We start from the raw sequence: 20318 nt of genomic DNA, 5'->3' as shown, positions 1-20318 counted from the left end.
CCAACTCCACCATGAGGACTGCTGAGGTGGCCGGAGGGTGGAGGGAAATTGGATTAGTAAGGAATGCACCTGTCACCTGCGTGACACCAATCACAGCTGCTAGAAGGGTGCTGACGATCAAACAAGTGACGTTTCTGGAAATAACTGCAGAGATGTGCACTGAAACCTGCAGTTTTTCAAGAGAAGATACAGCATCAGTGTCAAAAATATAACCAAGAGGATGACACGTGCCTTTGTTTCTAATTAGCAAATTACTTCAAAGGTTAAGATTCCTCCACATGGGTGCAAACCGTGTTTCTGACTTATAACAAAGATTTGTGAGCTGAGCTGAACCCGCCTTTCTGTTTTGACATCTTTTTACTTTTGAAGTTCCTCAGTAACGGAAAACATTTCACCAACACAGAAACGGTGATCAGAGCTTCTCTCGCTTGTTAAGGAGCAGAGAAATTGCATGAACCTGAGTCAGCGCAGGGTTAAGCAGCTTATAGCCACCCGTCCGTCTGCTCAGATATGTATCAATGCGCACACACACACTGGCCTCTCAGAGGAGGGCATTCGATTCAGCTATATTCTCAATGCAGCATTAAGAGCTGTGCAGCCGACTTATGTAACACGTGCCACACACACACACAACCACACAGAAATACACATGAGAAGATTTATTAAATTGTGTGGTGCTGCAGTGTTTGTATACACAGAAATCTGCTGAAGGGATTCCCCCCTGTCCTGTGAATCAATCCCTCTGTATATACAACATTTATCTGAAGAGACTTATTTTTCTAATTAACTCAGTCATGTAACAACTGCAATAATTCCGAGCATCAAACTTTGTTTTTTAAAAAGAAAGGCTCCAGATTCTGAATTATAAAAGTTTGTTGCCTTACTTTCGATCATGTGGTGGTAAATGTAATATCCTGAGGGCATCTGCAACTTTATGACTCGTATGGAAGATGTAATTTGTGGTGCTTTATTGGATTATGCACACAGGCTGCTGTTATTTAGCCTCCTCTCTCTGATTCAGATGGACAAGCAGAAGTAGCACCTGATGTGTAGTGTAACACAATATGAACTCCATTGCACCACAAACTGCAGGCTCCCAAAATCACAATGCGGTCGAATAAAAAGCTCTGAATAAAAACATTTGCAGGGGGAAGGTTTTATTGCAACACTGTTGTGTGCTTGGTTTACTTAAAATTGAAAAACAAAAGCCCAAAAAAACAACAACAAACTGGCAGTTGAGTGCAACATGACAATGTGCAGATTAAATGGTAATAAAAGTTGTAAGTTACAGCTCTACGGTGCATCGTCTTTCCCTCCAAATGTAAACACATCGGATCATCTCACGCACTGCAAAGCACTCGCGCAGCCGACGTGTGAGAAGAGAGCGAACACAGAGCTGCTTTTCTGAGAGGCATGAGTGCGAAGGAGGCTGCTTGCAGGATGTTGCAAGATTCAGACGCGTCCCTCCCCCCCACCCCCCCGACCACCACCACCACCACCGGCTCATCTCTGCAGCTGAATATACAGCCAGCATACTGTACCTACACAAAAGCCCTCCATTGAGTCTGTCTGTGTGTGTGTGTGTGTGTGTGACACACAGATGGGTGCTGGTTTTAAGTGAGTGAAATGTGTGGCTGCAAATTACTGTAGACTGCTCAGACTTCGGTCGTCGCCTGGATCCCAGCATGGGCCGAAACAAGGAAATACTCAGCAGTCCTACAGCACCTATAAAACCCTTCACACTGATCCCCAGTGTAATTAAAGACTGGAGGAGAAAATGCTGGCGATAATTAAAATTAAACCCCCTCCTCTTCCGCCTCCTCCTCTTCCCTGTTCAAACATTCTCACTTTGGCTTAATTGTAGCTGCTAACATTTCCCTTTGCATTGTTTTGCCCTATTTTTTTTCGCCACTTCTCGGCTTTTGCGGGAGCCAAGGATGGAGACGGAGGATGGAGTATTTGAATAAAGCGTGGGAATCGGATGATAAGAGAGGAGATGAAAGGTCGTGATGGGTGGGAGAGGGAGGCTTCAGTTACTCCACTTGCAGGACTTGTTTTTCTCACTTAAGCTACGTCAGGAATAACTCATAACAGCCTCACCAGATTTTTTTTGTGTCTTTTTTGTGTCAAGTTGTTGCTCTTTTTCTTTCCATAGAGCCTGTGATTGAAAATCTTTAAGATCTTGCCTCGCCGTGGCTGAGAAAAAGGAAAAAACTGAGCAGTTGACAGTAGGAATTTAAAAAGAAATGTTGAATTACAGTAAAAAGAAAAAAAAAAGATCCTGCATGTGTGCAGAGCACCAGCTGGTATTTATAGAGTGGCTGTAGGTGTCGAGTGAGAGGAGTGTGGCCTTATGTGCTTCTCTTGTTTGTACCAAGACACAATTTCCTCAGATAAAGAGCAGATTACACTTATGTATGAGATAAGATAAATACTTATTTGAAGCCTAATCTGGCTCATCCTCTTTTACTGAACCTCTCCAGCAAGCAAATGTAGACCTCTGCAGAGAAGCAGAAGGAGGGAGAGGGGAGAGGAGACGGAATCCATCTCCCAGTATGGCACCCAAATAACTTTTCAGCAAACCTCCTCACGTCCTAATATGGTCAATCCAGTGGTGGCTTTAGGGATTTTTGGGCACGGTTGAGTTCAAAGACAACAAGATTGTGAGTTGACATCAAACAGCACAGCTCCAATCTTTCAAATGTGGGTGAGTCAGAGAGCGATGTAGGACAAAAACACCCTTCACAGACAGTGACTCAGAGCAACTGCGCCATTCGGAGGCACTATAACATACCCAAAAAACATTTCATCTGTTTATTGAGGACTGCATAGTCTTGTGTATCTGCACGTGAAACCTTTAAGTGTGTCTCATCATGCATATTTCATGAGACAGTGGAAGGGGGGGAGGCAGCATGGGGTTCAGAGTTGAGGCGGTACAGAAGGGTCTGTCCGTACGTTGAAGTTGATTTCACTAGAGTTGCAGGAGTCTGAGAAGACGGGGGAGTGAGAGATGGACAGGCAGGGGGAGGAAGGGTGAGGAGTTGGCTCCTGGTGGTGCAGAACTCGGGCCAGCAGGGTTGACCTTCCTTCCTTCTCCTCATTCCTGTCTTCGTCCTCTTTATCTTTACCTTGTGTGTCCGGAGGAGGTGGCTCTGAGGCTCTGCTGCTAGTGCTGTGTCTGTTCAAATGAGGAAGAGGAGGGTCTGAGAGGGGAAGTATGTGGGCTGGAGCGGCCCAGGATCCCTGTTCTCCTTCTTTACACTCCCACTGCTCTTGGCACCCGAAGCTGGGCTGCTCCTGGGAATCTTCACAAAAGCTTCCTCCCTTCAGATCCTCCAGGTCGTCGGGTTTCTCTCGCCTGCAGACTTCACGGTCCCGGTTCTCGTACAGCAGCGTGGCGGCGCAGATGAAGATGAAGAGGCCAACTCCCATTACCACGGGGCCAGCCAGTTTCATCCTGTCCACGGGGGTGGTGCCGCGCCGCCCCACGGGCTTCGGTTCTGCAGAGATGTAGCCCGCCACTGCAACACTCATCCCCACCAGCACCACCATTACACCCAGCAGGAGCCACCAACCTGGGGCAGAAGCCAGGGGCAGTTTGGTTTGGAGGGCTTTGCTTTTCCTCAGGTGTCTGTGGCACTCCGGGGGGCAGGCAGGTGAGGAGTGGGAAGAGTGGGAAGAGGCAGGGCTGCAGACTGGAGTGTCAGCTGTCATCGTCTGGATTCAGACTGAGAGGAGAGGAGAGAGGCATCAGAAAATAAAGGAATGAAACATGAAAGCGCTGGATGCAGTATCAGGAGAGCGCTGGAAGTGTTGGGGAGAAGACAGTTAAGCCTGCACCGCACACAACAGGAAATAGCTGCTTTAATAAGACATGTGGCTCAGTTAATGAGATGCCAAGCTTCCCGCAACTCCGCTGGTGTCTCTGAGGAGCTCATGAACCACCACCATCAATGACTGACCCCGTTCAAGACCTTATGATTTCACTTCACGATCTCACTGCGGCTAAAAAATAAACTGGAGTCACATCCCTGCGCTAACTGAACTCATAATTTATTCCTCCCCCCGACTCTGCCCGAGGCAAGTGGACCTAACCGGGGGTTCCGAACGCAGATGATCAAGTTTGCTTTTACGCATCCGTGTTAAACAGAATATTTTGAGTCATTTTGCTCGACAGCACTGTTGCTCACTACACCAATCCACTTCCTGCTGTTTTAACGCAGTGTGTGTGCAGTCGGAGTGGGTACTTGCCTTGTTTTGGACGTAAATCCGAAGCAGATACTGGCTCCTCGGCATTATCAAAATAAATAGCGCTGACTTATTCCTCCCACTCCTCCACTTTGATCCGGAGGATTCCGCACTTTAACCCAATTCCTCCTCACATGAAGACCTTTTTCATCCATGGATTGACTGCGCGTGCCGCGCGGAAACGGAGCCTGAAACGAGGCTTTTATAGTAAAATAAGAGTCTTGATAAAAGTGGTGCAAAGCTGCTCTGCCTCTCCGTCTCTGCGCTGCTTGTGCGTCTATGCAGCCTGTGTTCCGATATGTGTGTGTGCGTGTGTGTGTGTGTGAAGAGGAGGGGTCGTGGGAATCTCTGGCTGGTCCAGGCCAGTCCCACGGTAAATTTATTCTCTGCGATCATCACCACCCATCAAGAAGTTTTTCTAAGCGGAATATGTAAGTGCATAAAATACAAAAAATGCAGAAACGTACCCTCCCATAATAAAATGAGCACATATAGAGAGAGAGGGATAGAGAGTGACTTTTGGTTCTAGGTGGGATTTTCTTGTTAAGGAGACCCTGGAAAAATGTGTCTGTCCATACAGTTAGACCCATCATTTTTAGGACAAGGACACGTTTTTTGTAGTTTTCCTTTTGCACACCACCACTCTATATTTTACATCAAACATGTGACTGAAGCGCAGACTTTAATTCAAGCGGGGCTTTTTTGGTTTTGTTTTGTTAATGTAGAATTTACAGGATTTATGCACAGTCCCCTGTTTTCAGAGCATCGTATGTAATTGTACAATTGACTTTTAAGCAGTTTAATGTCCAGGTAAGGTCTGTCCCTTTGTTGTTTCATGACAAATGGAGCAAGCTTAACATCTGAAGTTGATACAAAGTGTTACATTTGTATTTTACAGCTTTTCATTATAATTTTAAATTCGAGGCTAAAATGGATGTCAGTGCGAGTGAGCGAGGCCATCAAGCTTACATAAATAACCTTATTAGAGAGACAGCAAAACATTTTAGGAGAGGACAAAACAACAACCCTTGAACACCCTTGAAAAGAAGAAAGGCCTGAAAGACAGAAGACAACTAAAGGGCATGATGACTGAGTTATTTCCATAGTTAACAAAAGCAACTTCACAACATCTAACCGAGTCAGGAACAGTCTTGAGGATGTAGGTATATCATTGCCATGGTCCAGGATCAAGAGACGGCTTCATGAATGGAAATGCAGGAGAGAAACGGCTCATGAGCTGAAGCGGACCACTGTCAAACACGGTGGAGGTAGTGTTATGGCATGTGCGTATGTATGCCAGTGGAAGTGAGTCACCAGCGTTTAATGAGGATGTGACTGCTGATATAAGCAGCAGGATGAATTTTGAAGAATACTCTGTGCTCAGATTCAGCCAAATGCTGCAAAACTGATTGGACACGCCTCACAGTGCAAATGGAACATGACTCAAAGCAAACTGCAAAAGAAACCCAAGAGTCTCTAAGGCAAAGACATTATTCAGTGGCCAAGTCAGTCACCTGATTTTTGTCCAACAGAGCTGCTTTTCATTTCATTAAATACAAAACTGAATTCAGACAGACCCGCAAACAAGAAGGTGTCTGCAGTAAAGGCCCGCCGAGACTTCAAAAGATTACAAACAGTTCTCAGATTTAAAATTAAGTTAGTTAGCCAAATTACTTTCAAGCCTCTGAAAATTGGGGGAATGTGTATAAAATGGCTATAAATCCTAAAATGAGTTTTATTAAAGCAGCTTATTTAAACTTGAAACATTGCACTTCAGTCACATTTTGACTGTTTAAATTAAAATGCACTGAAACTAACAAAACTGTGTAATTGTCCAAAAAATTACAGACCTAACTTTATGTATCCTGCTCCAATTAAGTGCACCTTACTTAATTAAACACAAACAAACAAAATAATCAATGTCCAAACTGTCCAAATGCTTAACACCTTTAAGCATTTAAGCCCAGATTTCCTAGCTAGTCCATCTTGTTAGTGGTAACTTGCGTTGTGGATAAGGTCAAACAAAAACGGTTTAAACTTGTGAAAATCTATTCAGGATATAAATATGGGGGATTTCAGGTCCATTTTGTAAGCGATGGCTCCGTTTGTGGTGAAGATAGAATGAGTCACACCGGGCCAACAGATGTAGCTTTTACATCACCACAAACACATTTTGTTTCATCCACTCAGAGCTCATCTGCAGTTCTTTACAGCTTAGATGAAAACAGGAATATAAGTATTAAAGATACCTGAAAGCTTCTGGGTTACGAGTGTAAGATTCAGGCCATGCGCAGCAGTGGCTTTGTGTGACTTTCAGCCTGCTGCCGATGTGCCACATGTGTTTCAATTAGCAATCTGGTTTGTGGGTAAGTTTGCATGTGGGCCATATGTGGGCAAGACACAGGAAGTGAGTTCTAGGTTGGGGGGCCACTGTGGCCTGACTGTGACCTGCCTGCAGCATAATGTTGCGGATGGCTCTGCCTCTTGACCAAATGTTTTTCTCTGATTTTTTTTAAAAAAGTACCTTAAACAAGAAACAGATGCTTTGATGTCCCAGTTCTTACTCTCTGCGTTAATTTTCCATCACAGACTTGAAAAGTCTGGAGCAAATTTACTGAATAATTACGACGCCACTTGCATTTTTCACATCTGCAGCTTAATTAATGTAACATACAGAAATAAATGGAAGTTAATGACTGCATGGCACAAAAACAGAGCATACAAACAATGTTTACCACAGCCTGCAAACACATATCCAGTGAACATCAACAGATCAAACTTCAAATAAATTAAAAAAAAAAAAAAAAGCACACCTATATAGTCTGCAATAGTCTGATTTCTTAGGTACAGCCGTTCAGCTGCTCTTTTAATGCAAATATAGGATCAGGCAATCACATTGGCAGCAACTCACTGCATTTAGGCATGTATACACGATCAAGACTGTGGAAGAAATATAATTTAAGCAACTCTGGACGTGACACGGTTGTTGACGTCAGACGGGTTGCTTTATTTATTTCACAAACTGCTGATCGGCTGGGATTTTTCCACACAACCATCTGTAGAGTTTACAGAGAATGATCTGAGAAAGGAGAAAATATCCAGTGAGCAGCAGTTCTCCGGGTGAAAGCTCACACCAGGTGCCCCTGCTCTCAACTGAGTTCTAGGTTTGTGGGCCATTGAGACCTCACTGCAGCGTGATGTTACGGATGGCTCTGCCAAATGTGATCAAATTTATCTCTTAGATTTTAAAAAAACAATAGCTTAAACAGGATGTTCCAGTTCTTACTGACTCTGCATTAAATTTCCATCACAGATTTGAAAAGTCTGGAGCAAATTTACTGAATAATTACGATGCCACTGACATTTGACATTGTCGACGAAGAACAAAAACCTGAAGCTACATAGTTCACATGGGATCAATGGTCTGATAAGTCTCGATTTCTGCTGCAACAGCCTGATGCTGAGGTCAGAATTTGGTGTAAACAACATGAAAGCATGGATCCATCCTGCCTTGTAGCAATGCTTCAGCCTGGCATTGGTCCCATTGTGAGGCTGGCATTTTCTGTGGCACATTTTGAGCCTCTTGGTACCAACTGAGCATTATTTCAATGGCACAGCCTACCTGAGTGTTGTTGACCACATTGTAACTTTCATACAACACACCATATTCTAAGGCCCAAATAATAAATATGTTTCTTGAACATAATGAGTTCACAAAGAGCGCCTGTAGAATATGGTGGGAACAGGGGATTCACAGCTGACCAATCTGCAGCAACTGTGTGAAATTGTCATGTTAATATGGACCAAAATCTCTAAGGAATGTTTCCAGCACCTTGTTGAATCTGTGCCATTAAAATAAAAAAAGGGGTCCAACCTGGTACTAGCTGTTTGAGTGTAAAGCAGTTTTAGATTGTCTGTGCAAGTGTGTGGGAGAGGATGAAATGTCCAGAGTCAAATGAGGACAGCCGACAGTGTGCATCTCATTTATTTTCACCCATTCAGACTTTCCAAACAGCCAGAGCTACCTCGGAGCCAGAATGGCGTACCATTAACCCCTTAAATTACAATACATAAATAAAAGCTGTTTGCATATAAACAGTTGCTGATGTACACATTCCAACTTGCTGAAGTACACGCAGATTTACAAGGACACTGAATATGTTTGTTGTGGGTATTTTCTTTCCTCTTTCTCCAGAACTATGAAGCAAGGCTGTTTTTTTTGTGTTTTTTTAAAGTTTACTGCCACAGCGTCCTCTCCTGTAGAGAAGCCTTTGCATATCCAAACAGGAGTAAACTCTGGTAGCTGTATACTATTTACACTGTAAAAAGACCAGAGGTTAATCTGAACCAAGAACATTGTGACCAGAAACAACAAAACTGAAAGCCGTGTTTAACATTCATATTCATGGAGCGTTCCCAAAAAAAACAAGTAGAAGAACAGAGCTTGTTCCACCTGAAAAAAAAACCTCCAAGCTTCCTTAATTTAACAGTTAGCCCTTGGCCCTGTTTGTCAACCCCCCCACCCCCACGACCAACCAACACAAGCGGGATAGTAGGAAATTGCATCCTCACTTCTCAAACACACTCGCACACAAACACGTATTTTTAACCATCCCATCCCTCCTCATTCAACTTAAACTCCAAATTCACTCACGCCCTTTGGGCCCGTGGAGTGGCCCTCTTTCTCCATCTACAGGAGAAAAGATGAACTACATAGTGCTTCTGCTCCACTGGATTTCACATTTAAAAATGTCCCACCGCCTCACGATTGTATTCTGCAGCTTAAACAACAAACAAACAAACGAAAGAAAAAAAAACGACGCGCGTTCTCAAGTAAGTCGCAACACAAAAACGTTTCATTACAGCTCAGATTTTAAAAAATGCAACAGAACTGTGACGCAAAATCCAATTTGTTGGCTGTACAATGTTAAGAAATCTTGAAGGTGCTTGTAGCTTCTTCTTCTCCTCCTTTTTTGTTTTTTTTAAAGAGTCAGTAAACAAACACGATATAAGTTAAGGGTTCCTCGGGGTATGATGAAAAACTCTCCCTCAGGCTGACCAGGGCCATCCATCATGGAGAGAGGAGGGAGGAGAGATGGACGTTTTTTTGAGATGATGACTTCCGCTTGTTTCTCTTGTGTAGCTGTACCGTCACAGAGCTCAACAAGTTAAACTTGTTCTGGACATTTAAAAAAAAACAAAAAAACAAAAAACAAAGTCCCACTGGAGTCGTGTTCTACTCTTCATCGGCGTTCTTCAACATGAGGATGGAGTTGTAGATCTTCAGAGCGGGTCCTAACTTGATTGACAGGATCTTGACGATGTCTGCTTGTGTGAGCAGCAGGAAGGCCTCGCCATCGATTTGCTGAAGAGGAAAAAAATCAAGTAAAGGCTTTGTTACTTTAAAAGAATTTCTATTGTACGCTGGTTGACGCACAAACAGTAGGAACACAGAACACCTCTAATACTAGAAGCATTAGGAGGGGTCAAACCAACAGCAACACTTCTTAACTTTTAAAGTACGATTTGACAAAATAAGTATTTAGGATCAACTTTTAGATGTGTTATGAGTTTTGTCAAAGATTTCGATTGTTTCACTACAGGTCATGAAGTTAAAATACACATTAGGATAATCTGATAAGCAAAAAGAAATAATGATCAACTTAACAGCTAACACTTCTAAAAAAATGAAATTATTACAAAGGAGAAGATGCAGATAGAAGAGAAGAAATAAAACAATCAAAAATGCAATAAATAAACAAATAAATAAATATTTATTTATACATAAATGAATGAATGAATAAAGTACCTTGTCCCCAGGTGAACGGGCAAGCTCATAAATGATTTAACTTCTAATGTAAAGTCTGCTGTGTTTGCAAGAAACGATTGATAGCCAGCGTTAACAAAGCAGGAGGCCATAGAAAGTCACCAGCATCACTGAGGGGGGAAGATCGCACCCCTAACTAAGTGTCTGCACTGAGCCAGGTTTTCCTCTCATAGCGGCGAGGTTTGCTGGATTTGGGGAAAGAGTCTGTTTATTTGCTGTTTACGTGTCAGAAACTGTTTAGTAAACTTAATTTTTCAGACAATTTGGAGCGATACTACGGACAGTGAAGTTAGCATAAACACCAGGAACACTGGAAAGTCTGGTTGTTCTCGACTGCATCACTGTTTGGCTGTTTTTGTGCAGCCGGGATTCTCGGTCTGCTTCACGGGCTGGCTTTTTTCCCATGCGGCGTCGCTTTTGTGTAAACAGCAAAATTCAGCCGAGCAACATTTTGAAAGGTACATCTGAAAATTGAAAGTCTGAACCTGGAAACTGTTTCCACTGACAGTCACCTAAATCAGTCTCACTAAGTCCTCTGATCAGCCTTTCAGAGTTCCCCATCTTAAAGTTTGTTAACCCTGCTTTCTGTCTTACTGTAGCTGTGATATTTAAATAAAGTTAAACAAAACAAAATTAGACATCAAAAAAAGCTCATTTTAGAGAACAAACGTTCTGACATTTTTATTGTTTTATAAAAATCACTAAGGGTTTGTTTGCCATTGGTTAACGTGCAACGTAAATCTGAACTAGCACAGGGATTTACATTAGAGTGGACATATGACTTGTTTTGGAAGCACTAAAACTGAGGCTTTTTTTCATCTCATTTTTCAGTAGAACCTAAAATTTATGAAAATATATGCAAGATGAAAAAGCTGGAGACTGCATGAAATTATGCAGTCAGCAAAAAAGTGTCCGAGAAGACTGCAAACCATGACTGATGCAAAAGAACAACATCTACGATTTAATGTGCAGCTATTTTTAAGCCAGCTTTACGCCAGACTTCAGACCACACACACACACACACACACACAGACTAAACTGATGAAGTTGCTTATTGCTGCCACTTGTATTCCCTTGTTTATTTATTTATGCATGCTTTCTTCACATGTTCTCAAATGCAAAATAAGGACCTCTCACTTGTTCCCTTCACAGGAAATGAGCGAGAGCCAAAGCAGCTGCTGGATTAGAGAATAACCTCATTCATGTCAGCAGGGAAATACACACGTTTGATAATCTGAACAAGGCTAGGAAATAATGGGAAAGCTAAACTGATTGAACCTCGGTCAGTTAGGTATTGTCCGAAGTCCTTAGTTGATTAATTACTCAGTTAAATAACATATAAGGACTGATCCAGAAAAAAAAAATGAATAACCTTCAACAGCATCTGCCTCACATCCAAAGCAAGTTCTAAATTGATTTGTCTAATGATAAAGCATTAAACAATAATCAACAATGAGCAGTTATTAGTTAAAGCCCTGTTTAAAGCCGTTTTCTGTGCTGGGCACCAGCATCTCAAAGCAAAACAAATGAGCGTGTACTTCTTACAGAAAGGTTGTGTGGGCGAGAGCCAAAACATCCACGACCATTATCCCACTCTAGTAATGTAAAATACAGTGGGTGGATGAGCAGGCAGCCACATGCCACACGGCCCGAGTGCATCAACACAGGTTTGAGTCCAACCCGTGGCCCTTTGCTGCATGTCTTCCCTCTCTCTCTCCCCACTTTCCTGTCTGTCTTCACTGCTTCACTATCCAATAAAGACAAAACACCAAAAAATAATGTAGAGGGAAAAAAAGAGGCTATAATTCGCTGTAAACCAACCGATGCTGAAACCGCCAAAATAAGGTTTATCTAATTCTAATTCTGTTTTGGTGATCTCCTTGGCTCCCTGTTTCACTGTATGTGTTTACACACTAAGAGAAAATACAAACACACCACACACAGATTGAAACAGGGAGCAGAGGACACCAGTAAAACAACACGCTACACAAGTGCACATAAATCAGTTAGGAGGTTGGGACTGCGTCTCCTCCTCCCATGCAAGCCTCTGCACGTCCTCCTTCACTACATCCATGATCTCTTTCTGAGGTCTTCCTCTTTTCCTCCTGCCTTGCAGTCCTTATTCAACAGCCTTTGTCCAGTATGTTTACTGTCTCTCCTCTGCTACATGTCCAAACCATCTCAGCCTTGCTGCTCTAACTCTGTCCCCAACCGCTCCGCCTTCAGGTCACTCCCAGTGAAATCTTAACATTACCAGCTTGGCCTCCTGTCTTTTTTTCTGAGCCATCCTCATACGTCACAGCAGGTCTCAGCACCCTCTTGTAAAGCCTCCCACTTCACTCTTACATGGATCCCCTACATAAAACACATTTTCATTTCAAACTGTTCTGGAATATCTGCTGAACTCTCCAGACTACACTCTGTAGTGATTCCGCTGAATTATGTTCTGTGATGGCATGTGTGATGGTTCTGTACCCTACATGCAAGGCATGCAGAGGCATCGATCCTTCAGGCTTTTACTTTCACTCTCACTTCTTTTTACAAACCATCCTGAAGTGCTTACCTCTGTTTTAAATGTAGCAGCGTGTTCTTTGCACCCTGGAAGCCCTTTGACAAAACCAGCCACCTGAAGAACAAAGAAAATAAACATACAGAAAACAGCTTCAGACAAACGCAGGATGTCAATCAATGCGTGTTTATCTACTAATCGTGATTCTTTACATGCCTCTATTGACCCTCAATCGTTCACCTGACTGCCAAAATGAAGGCTCCAGCTCACCGCAACACCCAGAAAAGCCCTTGCTGAATATTCATGCACAGTTGCGGTCTCCTTGAACAACTAGCCGCCTTCATGTTGGATGAGTGGATTCAGAGTTTGTGTGCCTGCTTTTCTTGTGTTTACACAGTCTGAGTGTCTAAGCATGTCTAACCTCCTCGGCACTCCAAGTGGCCACTCTCTTGGCAGTCAGCCCCAGGACCTCAGGCAGCAGCTGGCAGTGTTTGTCCCAGCAAAGAGCCACCCGATGGGGAGGCGAGGCAGAGATGCCGGGGGAGAACACCGACTCGTGGAGGGCCTGCTGGAGGGAGATGGCCTCTGGAGAGGCTGAGGAGAGTTAAGAGGAGTCAGTGGGAGGAAGTGAGGGTGTGAGGTATGATTCCTTCTGCAACTTTTCCTCGCTTACCTTTACTATCGCCAATCTCCTCTTTGACATAATGCATTTTCAGGTATTTGGGAACTGGAGCTGTCCTGAAATGAAAACGACAGAATGACTCTTTGAAACAAACAAATCATATCAGGCGCAGCGTAGTGTGAGGCTATCGTGAGCGACAGGTACCGTTTAGGCCTCGTTCCATTGTGGCTTTGCTCGCTGGCTCCACTCAGTGCCTCTGCCTGGCTACTGCGTCCTGTACGCTCAGCTTCCACCGTCGCCGGTTTCCTAGCAACACAGATAATCATTGCTCAGGTACAAACCACTACATATAGTTGCATGCAAATCCCCTGATATGATAGGAGCTGTTAAAGTATGTCGACAAAGGATTGAACCTGTTCTGGGCGTCCTCCGGTCCTTCGGGTTGATCTTGCGTCGAGGAGTTTTGTGTTGTGTTGTTTGCATTTGGGTCAGGGCGTCGCCCACGAGGATGAGGCCCGCTGAGGGTGGGAGGCCGCTCTCCGCTGAGACGGTCTGGCAGCAAACCCTCTTTGTTCAGATTCACCTCTGAGTAGGGACAGCTCACCTGACTGCACACAGAGACACAAACATCGCTGGGACACACAGCCTTCATTTTTTAAAACTCCAGTAAGAGGTTATAACACAGACAACAGAAAGGCAGTTAATATCGCCTCGCCCTCCTACATACAGACAAACACACAAGTAACACATGTAGAGTGCTGGCAGCCCACACAAATAAAAGCAATATTTGAGAGCCTGGAGACGTCTCTCATCTTTTAGTTACTGTTAAGACGTGTTTACTACACCTTAATATAACAATATGACATTACCTGACGACTGACTGGACAAACAAAAATGGAAATTATGATAATTTATTGAAATCCATTTGGAAAGTTGTGCACTTAAGAGTGTCAAAAGTATTTTAAAAACAGGATAGAAAGGCAACACTGCAGCGACTGAGAAACTATGACAAATATTCCCTGAGGTAAACCGGGAGAGCAGTTGGGGAAATGCATAAAACATCTTAAATGAAAATGGAGATGTAAGACATAAGAGTTGCAACAAAAGACGACTGTGAAAAGTTGAGCTACGAACGTGTAGTGAGTCCCATAGCGAGGTCCCCTGATGTGCCCAACGCCGTTGCATCCCGGGGTAGGACATCCTTGTCCTGGAGCAGTCACTAAATCACTGGAGCCTGAAACACACACACACACACACAAACGGGAAAATTAATAAAACTATGCAAACAACCATCCATTCTGAATTCATTATACATTCCTCTTAATGTCTTATCCAAGTAAAATAAAGGCAGAGATCAAGTGTGCTGACTCATCTGTTGAAATTAGAAATCTGGCAACCTCACCCTCAGCACCCAGCAGGACAGACAAGGACAGTCTGTGTGTCTGTGTGTGTGAGTGTGAGAGAGAGTCGTAAAATGTGTCACACCGTTAGGATATTGTAGTGGGTGTCCAGTTTTTTGACACCACCCGACAGGATGCAGATCTGGGCAGTCGGTTTCCACCCAATAGTCATACTCTGAACTCCAGCCATCAAAGTGGATCTGCAGGAGAAGGAGGAGGGTAAACAAGAATTTAAACAAAGGCTGAGCACAGAAAAAAAAAAAATCAAAAAGCATCACGATGAAGAGACATCTCCCACCTTTAGTCTGTGGTCCTCTGTGTCTGCTACAGTGGCAACACGAATGAGCATGGGATTCCTCTTATCAACAGCTTCTACTTTCATTCCAACCTGGAAACCATGCAGAGGTCGCTGGAAAAAAAAACCCCACAGAATCACATGACTGTATTTAGACTACTGTAGCACAGTACCGTAAATATCTGCATACTCGTATATCATACCACTTTGAAAGCTCGTGCAGGAGCTGCCTGTGTGCCCGTATCTTCCAAGTATTTCTCCCAAGAGAAACTCTTTGGTTCCTTACATTCTAAGGAGAGGAGATAAAGACTCATTAGGTGCACTGGATACTGCAGACAGACACCATGTAAACAAAGCCAATTCTACAGGTGTAACAACAACACCCAGCAGGTTAGAAATAGGTGGCAACATGGGGATCTACAGGAAATTACATCTTACTATTATTACACTTAGCATGAGCACACTTACTTTCTACAGAATAATTCATCCGTGGCTTTATTATCAGATTTTACTATTTCAGGATTCAAGGTTTTTTTTGTTGCCATTTTTATTTATTTTATTTATCATTTTTTATTTAGCTGGCCTTTAATTAATCATCTCAGATCTTGCAAGAGTTGGGTCCTACAGTATATTACATTCATACTGACTCACATGTGTCTTGGTCTGTCTTACCAGCTGGAGTTGTGAGTGTTAGCTCAGCCTCTTCACAGTAACCCACAGGGTGGATGTATGGACTGCTGGCATCACACCTTAAAACAAACACAAGTAAATGGGCGAACGATAACACTGGGTGTTTTGAAAAAAATATTCACCAATAAAAAGGTTCAGAAACTCTTTAGTTACAATGCTAGTCTGTTTATTTAAAATACAGTGGCACGCTGTCTTCAATAGACAGGCACTAAATTAGCACTGCTTTCACACAAATTCAAATCTCCAGCTGCCCTCAAGGCAGACCGGCGAACATCTCTGGGTAATAATCTCTCACCAGTAATCATGTGTGTCATCCCAGTTGTCAAAGTGAATGAGCAGGCGGTTGTCGACAACGGCAGCAATTGTTGCTACACAGATCAAAGCAGGATTCTTCCTGTCAACCGCCTCCAGTTTCATCCCAGCTCTAAACCCGGATGGAGTCACGGACTAAAAACAAACAAACAAAAAGATGATATGCATTTAGCCAATTTAGCCACACGGAGCCTATAAAATCCACTGAATCACAGAACCATCTGACAGCTTCAGATGTGTTTAACACTCACTGTGTTGAGGCTCTTAAAAAGGTGTTTCGGGGCCAGCTGACCCCTGCAGTTCTTCACGTACGTGCTCCAGTTGAACTCTCCATCCTTACAGCCTACAACACGACAAGCCCAGTCAGCTGAGTTGCGACCCAACTTTGTTAAAAAAATAAAAAATAAAAATTCTACCTTGAATTTCATGTTTATTGGTGGTATTCTTGTTACCTTTAGGCAACAATAACTTGTGTCCGTTCTTCTCACACCAGCCGGCTGGTTTCAGATCCCACGAATCGGCATTAGCCCAGAAGTCATAGCATTCTGGATATCCGTCAAAGTGGAGCCTTACTCTGTAACCTTGGATCTGGGATGCAAAGAGAGGCAGGCATCCATGAGTCAAAGTCTTTATCTAGAAAAATGTTATAGCGTATAGGTAGCATAGTCAAGCATTAGCATTAATACCTCCGCAACACTGAGCACACAGAATAGAGACGGGTGCGCCGGGTCAAGTCCCTCCAGCTTCATCCCCACCTTAAAACTGTTCCTGCTTTGTGGAAACGACTGGTGCTGCAAGAATAATAACAGCACAGGTCAGATAAACAAGACTGTGAGTTTCTACTTAACAGGGTACAAATGGCAGGTATATACAATATATATATACAATGCAGGTTTTTACCTCTTTGAATAGTTTAACTGGAGCAGCGACGGCTCTCTCCTCTTCGAGGTAAGAAGGCCAGCTCCATGCACGTTTCTTATTGGGTGGGGCAGCAACTAATGGTTGGGTGAACAAATGGTGACATATTAAGTGTTGTATTAAGTGTATGCCAATGACACACAATGCATATAAAACCATGAATACGTGGATGTATTCTAGGCAGTTTGACAATTTTCTTTCTATCGAAGTACCGATATAAAAATGGGCAAAAACAGCATGCTCATAATATTGGTTTAAGTCTAACCAAATTAATAAAAACTCATTCTTCATTCCTGCTTTCTGTCGCTCTGAGAAATACATTGCCTGTAGGTTTCATGAATTGGAAAATAATGCAAATGCTAATCAAAAAATCTGACAATCAAATCAGAGGACAGTCTGGAAAGCTGAGAATGTATCACCAGCTAAACAACACAACAAAAAAATGATTTAGGGCATTAACAGATTCTAATAATGTTTAGAGTTTCATCATACCCAGCTTGGCAATTTTGGCTCCTCTCCTGCCCTTTGTAGCTTTAGCCTTTTCCTACAAGAAAAAAGCAGAATGAGCAAAACGTGTTACACAGGACTATCCCAACTCTTCTCATCCCGTAGATGAGAGGAAACTTAAGCCTGAACATCTGGTATGTATGTAGCTCTGAAGTTGACCACCGAACACAAGTGTTGATGGTATATTCCTCACCTCTGGTTCTTCTTGGTTTTCTTCCTCTTCCTCACCAGAGTCCATGTAGATCTTCCTCTTTTTGCGCACACGTTTGCCAAGTCTCTCTCCTTCTACTGCCTGACCCTCCCGTGCTTCTCCCGGAGACGATCTTCACAAACACAAAGAAGGTCCACATGAAACAAAAAATATTAAGTTAATCTAAAAAAAAAATTTAAATGGGGGGAGGGCGTTATTAAAGATAACAGAGGCATGGTTTTACCTGCCACTGGAAGGCTGGGCACAAGCTGAGCAGCAAAATTTCCCCTGCAGGAGGGCATCCCCAGGAGCACGGCCACCGCAGGCCCGGCACCTTGACAGCTCCCCATTTGAGCCCAAGTTTGCACTAGAACCAACTTCAACACTGGGCCCAACCTCCACACTGGGGCCCTCCATACTGGGTCCCTCCTCTAAAGACAAAAGCACAGGACCAGGAGCTAAAGGACGGAGGAGAAAGAAGGGCTGAAACTGAGGCCGAAACGTAGCGTAGACTTTAAAAACCAAACAGTGAAAGTCTTCATTATAACAATGACAATCATGTGCCATCATACCTTTAGCTTGAGACAATCCTGGTTTACTCTGATTGGCTGAAGCTTTGCTTGTCCCTGTCTGTGACTGGCCTTCAGGTGGAGGGGTGGGCGTGTGAGATGGTGCGGGGTCCAAGGTCTCACTGTTAGGCTCTGCCTCCTGCCCTTTGACCTCTAAATCTGTGACAATCTCAAGAGTCCGAAACTCGGTCAGGCGGAACTGAAAAAAAGAGACACATTCCTGTCAGCCAAGTTGGTGTGCTACTATGGTCCTGATTATGAGTTCAGCCTGAGAAACAGCTATAGATATAGCCTCCTCCCCCTATAAACAAATATTTGCACAAGCAAGAAAGACCCTGGACCAAAAAACAACAACAACAAAAATCTCTTTTGTACCCTGATATCACTGCCTGGCAGCGTTGCAATGCCATCCTTCCAGTCTAAGGCACCCATCATATCAAACTCAGCTCCCTGGGAGGGGCCATCACTGGGTGGAGTGTCAGTCATTCCCACTCTGCTGATATGACCAACCTGCAAAGAGTCACATGGAAAGGCATGGTATTATGCGCACAGTCTGCACCTCTGACTTTTACGCTTCTGTTTTCCAGGCCTATTGTTTCCCTGTACATGATAACTGCAGTGAGCCAAGCGGTCCTCTACGGCTTGATCAGCGAACTGATTCCGATCACAAATGCAGTTTTTATTCCTCCCTGCACTTGTAAACAGCTCTGCGCAGCATCACCACTAGATGGCGACTGCGCGCTGGCGTGCAGGATACACCATGCACTTCGATTTCAGACAAAACAGTCAATAATAATATTGTTTTGCCGGCCAACTACCAAAGAAATGCGAGCACAAACGACCCCATTAGGGTAAACCTTAGTCCAGATCATTGACAAAGAAGAGGAAAGACGTCTCAACTTTAAGTTAACCAGACAAGTTCGTCTTTTCCTTGTTTTAACAGTATCTCTTAAAACCGACTGCTTGCCTGGCAATGAGCAAGTGAGGGGCTCATTTGTTTATCAGCTGTAAGGAGAACACTGTTTTCTGCACTCACTGGCCAAACTTAAAAACGTCTTTATCCGCTTAATAATACGATATAACGTTTTAGTCCCGACGCATGTTCAACACTGAATTAAGGTTATATTTTCTGCTTGCATCGTGGTCACAACCGTGTCAAAAGTAAACAACAATCAGAGCTCCTGGATCTCGGTTAAGTTAGACTTTGCATCCCATGCCTCAGTTTTATTCTAGCCATAAATAAAGTGTATGTAAGAGCGCCCATGATTAGCATTCGTCTTATACAAAATGGCGGAGCATAGGAAGAGGCCACCAACACGTTTAAACTATGTTAATTACTCAAGTTACCATTTTAAACAAATGCCGCAAAGCTGCTACACGTTAAACACAGGCAAACGCTTGCTGTGTAATTTCCTGACTTGGTGTTTTCATTCACTCTGGCCGTTTTTCTTCACTTTCCCCTTGTCACGGAATGTCAGCCCAGGTTGCTAGCTAGCGCTGACATAAAGCTAACAGTCGCTAGCTCCACTCAGTTCATATGAACTGAGGGCTGCTATAGAGGGCTAGCCGTAGCATTGAGACTGGATGCAGAGCCAGCTATAAGGACGATCTGTAATAAATAAGTTTCCCGGTTAATAACAATAGGAAAACGCATTTGCAAAATGCAGATACATCACAGAATATCACGCACACTCGTAACAACACCGCGATAATGTTACGAGCTTTAACATTGTTGCTTGATTAATTTCTTCAATAGAAACTTGGAAAAAAACGATTTATTCTCGCCGTTTTAAATCAGAGTGGAAATAATGGAAACTGTCGCCAGTTTACAAAAACGAACGCCTGCTTTTCAAACGCCGTCCTCGTCAACGACAACAAATGATTATTAACGCCCGTATTGTTTAACAATTGTGGAACTCACCTCGTTTCTGTTTTAACTCTTATTTAGAGCTGGATAGAGTGGTGCGCATGCGCGCAAGACGCGCTGCCTGACACAACTTTGGGTCTCGGAAAAGTTAAGTTCACTGTTGGTGGTCAATACCGGGCCTGCGTACGTTCACAACACGCCCCAAAACTCGATTTAGAGCCGGTGTAACGACAATTATCCGCCGGACAGGGGCTCCGGGTTCCCCCTTTGACCTAAACCGCATATAAAAGCGTTAAATACGACTGTGTATGAGCGGAGCGCAGGGAGCACCGTGTCCCCCCCATAAAGAGCCGCTGAGGAGCCG

At 43.5% G+C, this 20318-nt stretch overlaps 2 protein-coding genes across 7 annotated transcripts; both read right to left on the bottom strand.

The window, feature by feature from the left end:
* Positions 1-1505: 1505 nt before the first annotated feature.
* On the bottom strand, positions 1506-4529 carry LOC102787586 (uncharacterized). The gene is made up of 2 exons (XM_006801292.2): positions 4252-4529; positions 1506-3728 (listed from the first exon to the last, which is right to left on the bottom strand). The coding sequence occupies exon 2, from the start codon at positions 3712-3714 to the stop codon at positions 2920-2922; it is 795 nt and encodes a 264-aa protein (XP_006801355.2). The 5' UTR covers positions 3715-3728; positions 4252-4529; the 3' UTR covers positions 1506-2919.
* Positions 4530-8217: 3688 nt separating this feature from the next.
* Positions 8218-20318, bottom strand: l3mbtl1b (L3MBTL histone methyl-lysine binding protein 1b). Of its 6 annotated transcripts, none has more exons than XM_087848187.1 (22): positions 20009-20318; positions 18463-18597; positions 18091-18286; positions 17763-17976; positions 17522-17651; positions 17314-17365; positions 16804-16898; positions 16590-16694; positions 16320-16491; positions 16155-16246; positions 15887-16038; positions 15574-15650; positions 15105-15190; positions 14905-15015; positions 14692-14806; positions 14341-14440; positions 13620-13814; positions 13411-13512; positions 13258-13322; positions 13006-13178; positions 12639-12701; positions 8218-9613 (listed from the first exon to the last, which is right to left on the bottom strand). In XM_087848187.1, the coding sequence occupies exons 2-22, from the start codon at positions 18571-18573 to the stop codon at positions 9485-9487; spliced, it is 2535 nt and encodes an 844-aa protein (XP_087704313.1). In that variant the 5' UTR covers positions 18574-18597; positions 20009-20318; the 3' UTR covers positions 8218-9484. The 6 variants fall into 6 exon arrangements, with proteins under 6 accessions (XP_087704313.1, XP_087704312.1, XP_087704315.1 ...); XM_087848186.1 differs by lacking the exon at positions 20009-20318 and adding an exon at positions 19435-19978; XM_087848189.1 differs by lacking the exon at positions 20009-20318 and adding an exon at positions 19435-19978 and having other exon boundaries at positions 16356-16491.

This window comes from Neolamprologus brichardi, chromosome 11 (assembly GCF_056152115.1).
Source record: "Neolamprologus brichardi isolate AB-2024 chromosome 11, ASM5615211v1, whole genome shotgun sequence".
In the NCBI taxonomy this organism is placed as follows: Eukaryota; Metazoa; Chordata; class Actinopteri; order Cichliformes; family Cichlidae; genus Neolamprologus; species Neolamprologus brichardi.
Note: the sequence above shows the minus strand (reverse complement) of the source record. Positions and strands in the feature narration are given on the sequence as shown.